Raw genomic sequence first — 12337 nt, 5'->3', positions numbered from 1 at the left:
TCTAGCTCAAATAAGTACTCAAATCTTCCACATTATGCCCTAGTTTTTGTATTATTACCTTGTTATTAAGAGCTTGTTAATAAACTAAGATCCTCTTGAGTGTCAATCTTTTTTCGGGATAACACAGATGAAAATAATTTATATTTATTCTTTTACTCACCTTTGCAAATACTGTTATAATCAACACAACAGTCTTTTTTCTGTAAGCAGTCTTCAGAACAAGAACAATGGCTATGAGGTAGCCGAGTCTCTCCACAACGAAATTTATTGCATGTCCATATCTGAGCTGCAAATTTCAATTGTGTATTTAGTAAGTTAAAATTTACTATGAGAAAATAAGAATTTTTATTTCAATGTACTTACTTCTTAATTATCTACAATAATTAAGGAGGAAAAATAATATAAAATTGTTCAACTATTAATACTACTAATTCAGTACTCTTCTCCATTGGCTTGGGTGTCAGGGAATGCACTGTCTACATTGTTGTAGAGCAAGCTTATAAGTATTGACTAATCCTCAAGTCATTACTCTGTTCTCAAGGTAGGGATAAAAACACTAATTTGGGGAATTCTTGCAATTCCAGCATGGCTTCTTAAGGGAAACCTCATTAATCTTAGTCAATTAAGAAACATTTATTAAATACTAACAATGTGTCAAGCTTTGAATCAGATGTTGGAGATCAAAAAAAAGGGCATCATCTCCCCATTTCAATGAGAAAGTACTTTGCAAATAATTAGTTACATGCAAAATATAAAGTGCAATTGGAAGATAATCTCAGAAGAAAGCAGTAGAAGAGATTTTAAAGGTTTTCTATAAAAGGTGGGAGGCAAACTGAGTCTTTTTTTTTGTTTCGTTTGGGTTTTTTTAATAATTATAACTTTTTATTGACAGAACCCATGACAGAGTAATTTTTTACATTATCTCTTGCATTCACTTCTGTTCCGATTTTCCCCCTCCCTCCCTCCACCCCCTCCCCCAGATGGCAAGCAGTCCTATATATGTTAAATATGGGTGAACTGAGTCTTAAAGAAATTGGCAACATCCAGGAAGCAGAAGTGAGGAGGAAAACATTCCAAGCTGGCATTTACTGAATGTGGTGGTGTAACATCGTCATAACTACAATGATTTAGGAAAATCATAAGCCACAGGACATAAGCAGCAGGATTTCTTTATCTCCCAATTACTTCTCAGCACCTTACTCATGTAAGTATCTGACCTCAGAATTGCTCTATTTAACCTTCTTGACCACTCTTAACCCAATACCTCCTAGAAATATTCTCCCTAGTTTTCTTCCCCCTTTTCTGTCTAACCCATCCTTTTCAGTCACTTTTGGTGGATCACCAACCACAGCCTGATCTCTTTGCATAAATATATCACAAGCCTTCATCCTTAGGTGCCTTCTATTGCAACACTTTCTCTTGATGATCCCAATCAGCAACATGGCTTTAATGATCATTTTTGTGCAGATAACTCATAGATCTTTAAATTCACCTATCGTCTCTCTCTTAATATTCGTCCCATATTTAACATGTATAGGACTGCTTGCCATCTTGGGGAGGGGGTGGAGGGAAGGAGGGGAAAAGTCGGAACAGAAGTGAGTACAAGGGATAATGTTGTAAAAAATTACCCAGGCATGGGTTCGGTCAATAAAAAGTTATAATTATGAAAATATATATATTTGTCCCATTTCATCAACTGCCTGATAGATATCTCCTTCTGAATGTCATACAAACACTTCAGTACCAAACTCATTATTGTTCCACCAAAACCCATGACTTTCTCTAGCTTCTCTCTTTCAGGCTATTACCCAGGTTTACTCTCTCTCTCTACTCTCTATAGCCAATCAAGTAGCAAGTGCTGTTTTTCCTACTTTACAACATCTTGTGCATATTGCCCTTTCTCTCTACTCCCAAAGTTCCCACCCTCATCACCTGGTGTCTATAACCTTAAACACACACTATTGAAACAGCAAACTAATTGATATCCCTATTTCCGGTTTCTCTCCTTTTCAATTCATCCTCCACACAACAGAAAAAAATGATATTTCTAAAGCACATAAAACTTTCCCATTCAAGAATCTTTAGCACCTTTCTTTTGCTCAAAGAAAATATAAATATCTCTGTGTACCACTGAAAGCTCATTACAATCTAATTTCTACCTATCTTTCTATACTCAAATCACTTTTACTCAAGTTCCAGAAAAACTCTCCAACACAATAGTTTATTTCTCTGCTGTGTCTTTGCATAGGCTATCCTACATGTTTAGAATCCCTTTGCCTGTAACACTCAAAGTGTCAGCATGTCAATATGAGCCTGAGTTTTATATTTAGGCCCACAGATCTAGAACTGGAAAGACCTTAGAGATCACCTAATCCAATCCAATAAGTTACCTTTAAAGTTCCTATGTAGAGGAATTAAATGATTTAACTTTTATATTTATTTTTCCACCATGCAGGTTAACAGTGGAATGTAAATTCCTTAAGAGAAGGAAATTTTTCTTTTTTTTCTTTCAAATCCTCAGTACTTAGGACAAAATCTAAAATACTTGTCTTCTAGGAAGTGCTTATTAAATTGAACTCCCAACTGGTTCAGGACTCTGGTTTAGCATTCTCCTATAGGCGACTGCGTCACTTCCTAGATGGGTCATGGTAGTGGTCTGCATGCTAAAATGCTATGTTATTCATGCCAGTGTACATCATTTGAAGCAGCAGCAACTAACAATCCAAAGGACTATTCATATTCAGAGCCTATTCAGGTAATACAATATTAATGATTATTTGAGGTGACTTAAGGGAGAAAAAAAAGCAGTAAATATATAAGGCATTTTGTATGTGAATGTGTGTGCACTATATACCTACAAAGTATTCATAATCTTATGACTTGCATAATAAATATGAGTTGTCATGAGAATCAAATGAAATGATACTTTTTAAGCTCTTGGCATAGTGACTGGCACATAGTATGTACGTATATACATGCTAGCTACTGTTAAATGAAAATGTATTTTTAAAAAAGATTATGTATACAAAGGAGACTATAAGCATTGCTAGAGCTACTCAATTATAGAACTATACAGAAAGACTCAAGTATATGATCATAGTCCTAGTTGGTAGTTTTCTTTAGTGTTTAGAGCAATGCAAGAAGCTTCCTTGGATCATCTTTTCTAATGGGAGCTCAGGGATCTTTTATATTCTTCACACGCTCCCCAATGCTTCCCCATTCCCAAAGCCAGCACTTGAAGACCTAATTATAAAATGAACAAAAATCTCACTAACAATCTCTTCCTCCAAAAGTTGCCCTTTACTAAACTTCCTTATTTCTGTCATCCTGGCTCCCAAGCTTCATGTCACCCTTGAGCCCTTATTTGTACTCACTCCATAGATCCAATATGTTGGTTGTTGTCGTGCTGTTTTCACCTTCACAACATCTACCATATAAGTAAGGGTCCCCTTGATCCAGACCCCTTGTGTCTGGAATATTACAAACACTGCAGTCTATCCTCCACTCAGCGGCAAAGTGATTTTCCTAAAGCACAGGTCTGACAACCCAGTCAGTGGCTCCTTATTAACTCAAGGATCAAATATAAAACCCTTTATTGTTTGGTATTTAAAGCTATTTACAACCTGGCCCCTTCCTACCTTTCTATCTTTTTACATTTTGTAGCTGTCTTCATACTCTATGAAACAAATATTTCAGCTCACTTGCTATTTCTTAAACACAGCAAACATTCCCATCTCTCAAATCTTTTTTTTCTTTTTTTGGCACTTGCTATCCACCTTGCAAAGGGACAGCAAGAAGGTGCAGTGGGTAGAGTGCCTTGTCTGGAGTCAAGAAGACTATCCTCCTGAGTTCAAATATGATTTCAGATACTACTAGCTGTATAATCCTGGGCAAATCACTTAACCCTGTTTGCCTGAGTTTCCTCGTCTATAAAATGAACTAGAGAAGGGAACAGCGAAACCATTCCAGTATTTTTGCCAAGAAGATCCCACATGGAGTCACAATGAATCAAACATGACTGAAACAATTTAACATCTGCCTTGCTTGGAATGCTCTCCCTCCAGACACATCTGGCTTCATTCAAAACTCAGCTCACAACCCACTATCTACAACAGGCCTTTCCTGGTGCTCACTCCTTATCTTCACACATGGACTCATATATACCAACACACACACACACACACACACACACACACACACACTAGTGTGTCCTCTCTCTGAGATTACCTACTGTTTACATTGTATTTATCATGAATGTACATAGTTGGTTGGATTCTCTGAGGAAAGGCACCATGTTTTTGCCCTATTTTTCATCCTCAGTGCTTAGCTCAGTGCCTAAAACAGAATGAAAGCTTAATAAATACTTGTTAACTAACACCTAGATAGATCTTAAGACATTATTTGCAACTAGAGAAGAGCAACACAAAAAGTAATAAAGGTAGCAAGTGTTGTAATATTTAATATACATTCATTTTTAAGGTCAAAACAAATCAATAAAAAAAGTCTTCCTTTTATAGTTCACCAGTGAGCCTAGCTAGTTAAATACTTTTTGTCTAGTTTTTGTTAGGTCCCATGAAGTTCAGATTTCATAATTTTAGGTTCTCAGAGTTTAAAAAGATCTGTAAGTCCATTCTGTGGCAAATAAGAGTTCCCTCTATAAGTCCTATAAGGGGCCACCCAGCCTCTTCTTGAGATATTTATTGAAGAAAGCCCTGGACTGCTAAAAGGTAGAAAGCAGTGTATTGACAGGACTATTGGCATATTGCCAGAAAAAAGTTCCACATAATTATTGTTCCAGAAAGTGAATGATAGTTATGGGCTAACTCAGACATTGTTACACATACTTGATTCCACACAAGTTTCTTCAAAATCCCAGCAGCAGTTCTTACGGTCTTTACAGCCACTATCACACTGGCATCCCTCCAGTCCTCTGTAGGATTGCTCAAAGCATTTGTTTCTGCAACTCCCTACAAAAAGAAAAGGAATAGAGTAACACATTACAGGGACAAAGAGAATTTTAAGTTCTTTTCTTTCTGTGGCCTCTTATGGTATGAGGCATCCTTGGCCTAATAAATAAAAACAAACCTACAGTTTAAACCTACTTAAATCTCCTAGATACAGATAATGTTTGAATTAATATATGTCTAGTCCAGAAAAAATATCTCAGAAAAAAACTGTTAAGTGAATCTTATCTTCCTACTGATTTTTCCAATATAGATTTGCAGAATTAATATTCTTATAGATAAAAGAACAGCAAGAATGGGGGCAAAGGAAATACAGCTTTGGTGGCTAATAAAATCTTTGGTTTCAGCATCATTCATATTCTATAGCCATACCTTTCATACTGCTTTTCATACAGTGGGACAATATTCATATTTTTCCAGATTTTGTCAGATAATATCAGGAGAGACTCATCAGCTATGCATGAGCAACTTAGACTTAGAAAGCAAATGGCTCCTAAAAGTCCTTACTCTTCTACTTGCTAAGTCCACAGAATTACTTCTAGGCTAATAATTTCCCTTGTTCCTTGGACTTTGCATGGCTTACATTTCTAATCTGATCCTTTATTTATTCTTTACAGTAATGTTCCCTTCCTCTTGGCTACATGCATGAACTTCTAGGAAAAGATCCCTTCTTAAGTTTGATGGAAGTGCTTGGTCTGATCCTTCCTTAGTATTTTTAACATGTTTTCCTCCCATTTATTTGGGATAGACTCACAAAGTACTAACTGTTTAGTTAGTAAGCAACAATATACCCATGATGGCGCATAACAGTAACTTTCAGAAAAGACAGATAAAATGGCAATAAAGGACCCAAGGCCCTTTACTCTATGGTTTAAACTCCATAGGAAAAATATATAATGAATTAGCCAATGCACAATTAATGATAAGTTTGCAAGTATATTTTCATTGTCTGCTGATATAGACAATCCACGGAGGTACCCAAAAAAATGTAAAATATGGCCACTGTATATAAATTTTGGAAATAGCTATAGAATAGATATAGAAGAGAGAGAATAAGAAGAAAGAGGAGGAAGAGGAAAAAAAGGAGGAGAAGAAAGAGAAGAACATATCAAACCTTTGTCATAATGGAATGAATAATAAGTTTTTTTTTTATTTAAATTTTATTTTATTTAATAATAACTTTGTATTGACAGAATCCATGCCAGGGTAATTTTTTACAACATTATCCCTTGCACTCGCTTATGTTTCAATTTTTTTCCCCTCCCTCCCTCCCTCCACCCACCCCCCCAAGATGGCAAGCAGAAATGAATAATAAGTTTACCAATCACATTGATTTGTTAAGCTCCCTTCCAAGAGAGATGAAATAATCTTGGAATGGGAAATCAGGCAATCAGAATGCAAAATGAGTTTTACTCTAGTTTGGCATACCAGTAATCCTTCTCAGTGTTTACTGGATGAACATAGAAAACCTTTGCTATGCCAGCAACCACAGGACCAGGTCAAACTGATTCATACTGATCCCAAATGGACAAACATTCCTGGTTCACAAACCACAAACATCTGAGTTCCAGGTGCACTGTCCTTCTGGGCCCAGTATCTGGAACTTTCTTCCTCAAAACACTGTGAAAATGCCCCCAGAACCTCTCTTTGGGTTGTAAATCACTCCCTTAAAATTCGCTTCAGAAGGACCCATACTAACTCTGACTGTTTCCTCATTTGTGCTCTACTCACCCAATAAGAAGTGCTTTCTAAACACATGATTTTGCACTTGAACTATGATTCTGTTTAAGCAGAAGCCATTTTTTTGTCCACTGACAAACAATTTCTGAATCCACTGAATTATATTATTATTGCCTAACCCACATTTCATTTTTGAATGAAAAATGTGAATCATCGAATAACAGATTTAGGAACCTTACAATTATATGGTCCAAGCCTTTTAAAAAGTACTTTTATAAAGTACACAGAAAGTACTTGAGCAGAAGAAACATATTTGGAAATAAAGATGATATTGGGGGGAGGGGGAGAAGAAGCAATTAGATGGCTCAGTGGATAGAACATTGCCCCTAAATTCAGGAAGATGAGTTCAAATTCACCTCAGACACTAGTGATGTAATTTTGGGTAAGTCACTTAAACTCTGCCTTAATCCACTGAAGAAGGAAATAGTACACCATTCTAGTTATCTTTACCAAGAAAACTCCATGGATAGCATTAGCATGCTATGGTCCATGGGATCCGACAAACAGAAACATATCAACATTTTTTTAAATTAAGAAATTAAATTGAAAAAATCCTTGAAATATATAAAGTCAAAGCTTCCCATATCATCTTAGTAGCCTAGAGTTAACTAGACCATTAATTGGTGTCATAAGAACTAGATCTTGTTCAATACAGATTTGGCTTCTTTAAGAGTACAAAATCTCTGTAATTAGGCAAATATATTAAAATTAATAGATGAATGATTTCTTTAGATTTAATTCTGGGTTGGCATGAAGAAATACTTGGATTCTCAACAGATACTAAAACTAGTTTGACAAGACCAACTTTAAATGCAAATGCATTAGAATGACAGAAACTATGAATCAAAGAATTGCAATTCATGAGGAAACTCAGATGTTCAAATGAGTTTCATTTAATCATTCTATAAACATTTACTAATTATTTGCTATTTGCAGTGACACTATGCTGCACTGAGAACCATGAATATAAATCAGAAACGGCCTTTGCTCTCTTACAATCTAGAATCTAGAAATAAATGTAATCAGATTAGAAAATTATATAAATCTAAGAGATCTATATAAGAGTAAAAGCAGTGTATTTAGATGATAGAATTGAGGATGGGATCATCTTATCTAAAGATTCTTAACGGTTCTTAACAGTTCCTGGACTAACAGATTTCAGTAAGTTTATGAATGTGGATGAGAAAAAAAAATACATCTTTACTTTCACTAACATTTTTAGCATTTCCTTCAGTTATTTAAAAACATTCTGAGATGGGTCTATAGACCTCACCAGACTGTCCAAAGGGGTCTATGAATTCAGAAGAGGTTAATAATCCTTAGTCTAATCCAACATCTTCATTTTACAATTGTAGAAAGTAAAACGAAAAAAAATTAGTCTTGGCCAAGATCATTCATGATTACATATAGGTTTCTTTACAATATAATTAGCATGAGACTATACATATAGCATTTCCCATCCCAACCCCCTAAAGATGAACTGTAATACATTGGTCTTTCCATGTGTATATATATGGGGGAGGGATGATTTGGCCTGAAATGTTTCTAAACTTAGGTCTTCATGATTGTACCATAACAATGGGAGTCTACTGGAAAATAGTTACATCTCTAAATGCTTCATGGTTAAAATTAAAGTCAAATAAGGTCATACTATCACTTTAACCTTTTTTATTATTTTTATTTCTGTTCATAACATTGAAATTGGAAAGTTTCCAGTTAAGTAATCTAACATTAAGACAACAGGAAGATGAAACTGACCTCAGGAATTAAGCTTTATTACTTTCATGATGTTGTAATATGCCATCTAATATGCAACTGTCTTTTGCATCAATATTATGTATAAATATATCTGCACTAAATATCCAAAAGGACAGATTTATGAATTAGTTTCACCTTAGAAAAAAGAAAAATTATCTATTGGAGCAAAAATCAAAATAATACAGAGAGGGAAACCTGGAGAATTTTATTCTTTTGGTATTTCAGTTAAACAGCCACATTTTAAAATAAAACCAAATTAATTAATGTAGATATCAGACATTGTCCAAGTCACTGATCTTCCATCTGCTAGTATTTAGATAAATGTAGATGTGACTGAATGTGAAAATGTTTTTTATGAATCCCACTATGGTCTTCCCACACTGCATATCTGGGCAGAATTTCTCTTTGCCTTGGAATCATAGCCACAACATGGTACAATTTAAAATTATTTGTGATTCTCACTCTTTAAGTTTCAAAGGTGGCCCATGACATAGTATATGGAGAACTAGCTTTAGGCCCACAAAGAGCTGGGTTCAAATTCCATATCTTTTATAATGGTCAATTGACTGTGGAAATATCATCTAAACTCAACATTCTAGGCAACTTGAAGACTAAAAATTACAGATAAAATACTAATCTGCATTAGTAAAGGTAATTTCTTTACCAGGAGCTCCCTCTATGAGTGAAATCACAAATCCAAGCCCTCTCTTTATCTCTTCTCTTCTTAGAGATATATATATTCTTTTATCATCATCTACTCTTCATTCAGTCAACCATTGTATATTCTGAATATGCTCAATCTCATATGTACTCAGAAATTAAACAGAGATACTATAGACTTTTCTTTTAAGGGTCAGAAAGTGTAGAATGATACTGGATTGAGGGGAGGTTAGAGGACCAAAGTTCAAATTCTATCCTGCTCCTGTATGATCCTGGGCAAATCACTGAACCTCTATATACCAAATCTAGGTCCTCATCTGTAAACTGAGGAAGTTGAACTACATATCACCTAACACATCTTAAAACTCTAAATTTATGATCCTATAAGTCAAAAAAAAAAAAAAAACAAAATGGAGTGACACAAAAGTGAGACATGATTGAAAAACAACTGAACAATAATATGCTATCATCTAGCAGAGTTAATATTGCGTTGAATATTATCTGACTGGCTAACTCTCACTCAGCTGAAATTCAATCCTACCATGTTCAGGAGAAGTCACAGACCATACTGATGAAAAAAAGTTTAAGAAACTATATGTAAAAAACCAATGGGCTCCAACTAACAGTGCTACACACTTCTGCCTTCATTATGGAGGAGCTACCCAAAGCCTAGGGCAATAGCAACTTTGGCAGGATTGGGGAATAGGTCTGGCTAACCTCACATCCCTACTGCTCAACTAAGACAACAACCAAGTGTGATGAGTGCTGAGCAAACATCAAATGCAGAAGCATTTTTTTTTTCTCGTCAGGATGTATAGAATACCAAATTTGATGAGTTTTGAAACACACTAGCATTAAAGTACCACTGTAGTTTACTGTTTCTTTAGTGATCACTGAATTGTAATTGCCTAGGTAGCCAAAAACTTTGAAGACTTTATGCTTTTGCTACTTACATCCTAATGGAAAGTTGATATATTCAAGGTATCAAATGAGACATTCATGTGAACCATGTGAAAGGTTGCTTTGCTTGACTATGTATTTTTGTTATAAGGTTTGTCTTTTTTCTTTTTCTTTTTTTTTTTTCTTGTTACTGTTTAAAGGTGAAGGGGAGGGTGACATAAGAAGGAAAAAATAATTGCTTTATGGTAGCAAAATAATTGGAAAACGAGTAGATGCCCATGAATTGGGGAATGGCTGAACATATGAAGATAATTGAATATTATTGTTCTATAAAAAGTATGAACAAACTGATTTTAGAAAGGCCTGGAAAGATTTACATGAATTGATACTGATGCGGGAAAACTGGGACACTGATGCATTGTTGGTGGAATTGTGAACGAATCCAACCATTCTGGAGAGCAATCTGGAATTATGCCCAAAAAGTTATCAAACTGTGCATACCCTTTGATCCAGCAGTGTTACTACTGGGCTTATACCCCAAAGAGATACTAAAGAAGGGAAAGGGACCTGTATGTGACAAAATGTTTATGGCAGCCCTGTTTGTAGTAGCCAGAAACAGGAAAATGAATAGATGCCCATCAATTGGAGAATGGCTAGATATATGAATGTTATGAAATATTATTGTTCTGTAAGAAATGACCAGCAGGATGAATAGAGAGAGGCTTGGAGAGACTTACATGAAGTGATGCTAAGTGAAATGAGCAGAACCAGGAGATCATTATACACTTCAACAACAATATTGTATGAGGATGTATTCTGATGGAAGTGGATTTCTTTGACAAAGAGACCTACCTCAGTTTCAATTGATAAATGATGGACAGAAGCAGCTACATCCAAAGAAAGAACACTGGGAAATGAATGTGAACTATTTGCAGATTTTTTTTTTCTTCCGGGGTTATTTTTACCTTCTGAATCCAATTCTCCCTGTGCAACAAGAGAACTGTTCGGTTCTGCAAACACATATTTTATCTAGAATATACTGCAACATATCTAACATATATAGGACTGCTTGCCATCTAGAGGAGGGGGTGGAGGGAGGGAGGAAGGGAGGAGAAAAATTGGAACAGAAGTGAGTGCAAGGAATAATGTTGTAAAAAAATTACCCTGGCATGGATTCTGTCAATATAAAGTTATTATAAAAAAAAAGGAAACTAGGAAAAAAAATGAATTGATGCTGAGTTTAACAAGTAGAACCAGGAATACATCATACACAATAATAGCAAGAATGTGAGATGATCAACTATGAAAGATTTGGTTCTTCTCATTAGTTCAGTGATCCAAGCAATTCCAATAGACTTTGGAGAGAAAATGCTATCTGCAGCTCGAAAAAAAAAAAAAAAAAACTAAGGAGAACATATGCTATGTTCACTTCTTAATAAAAATTAAGAAGTTAAATGGTTACCTGACCAAAAAGAATTTATAGAATTCAAAACAAATAAACTTTTTAAAAATCAGAGAGATTGAGAAAAAAAAATGTTTTAAATAGCAATCCAAGAAAAACAACTGATCTGAAAAACAAAACAAGAAGAGAAAATATAAGAATATTAGACTACGTGAAAGCTATGATCCAAAAAAGAATATATAATAATACAAGAAATAATTAAGGGAAATTGTCATGAACTCTTAGAACAAGAGGGGAAAGTAGAAATAGAAAAAAAAATCTACCAATCACCACCTGAAAGATATCTTATAAATAAAATCTACAGGAACATCACAACCAAATTCTGAAACCCCAAGTCAAGGAAAAAATATTACAAGCAACCAGAAAAAAAGAATTCATATAGAGTAGAGCCACAATTAGAATCACACAAGACCCACAGCAGTTATATTAAATATATATATATATATATATATATAAAATCTCACAAGTCTTGGAACATTAGATATCAAAGAGCAAAAGAACTGGGGATACAGACAAAAATAGTGTAGAAGAGGAGGTATTAAACTGGCTACTAAACTGAAGGTCTACAGAGCCATTGTGCTGACCTCATTGTTGCATGTCTGTGAAACCTGGACAGTCTACCAAGCTCCATGTCAGGAAACTGAATTGCTTACATTTCAATTGTCTTAAAAAGATTCTGAAGATCATCTGGCAGGATAAGACAACAGACATGGAGGTCCTTTCTCAAACTAAACTGTCAGGCCAAATTTCAACTCTACTCCAGAGAGCTTAACTCCATTGGGCTGGTCACATTGTTTGAATGCCAAATGTACACTTGCCAAAAAAAAAAAAAAATTACTTTGTAGAAGGCTCA

The 12337-nt window shown here is 35.0% G+C and overlaps 1 protein-coding gene across 1 annotated transcript in view; it reads right to left on the bottom strand.

Annotated features, from left to right (window-relative positions):
• The window catches only part of ENPP3 (ectonucleotide pyrophosphatase/phosphodiesterase 3), a 114410-nt gene that overhangs the window by 89257 nt on the left and 12816 nt on the right, over positions 1–12337 (bottom strand). The window contains exons 3-4 of the mRNA XM_051997752.1: positions 4845–4967; positions 161–286 (exon numbers count right to left, since the gene is read on the bottom strand). Of these exons, the coding sequence (XP_051853712.1) occupies positions 161–286; positions 4845–4967 (249 nt within the window). The remainder of the gene's footprint in view (positions 1–160; positions 287–4844; positions 4968–12337) is intronic.

The sequence above is a fragment of the Antechinus flavipes genome, chromosome 4 (genome assembly GCF_016432865.1).
Source record: "Antechinus flavipes isolate AdamAnt ecotype Samford, QLD, Australia chromosome 4, AdamAnt_v2, whole genome shotgun sequence".
NCBI lineage: Eukaryota > Metazoa > Chordata > Mammalia > Dasyuromorphia > Dasyuridae > Antechinus > Antechinus flavipes.
The sequence above is the reverse complement of the archived record's forward strand: the minus strand, read 5'-3'. Positions and strand labels throughout refer to the sequence as shown.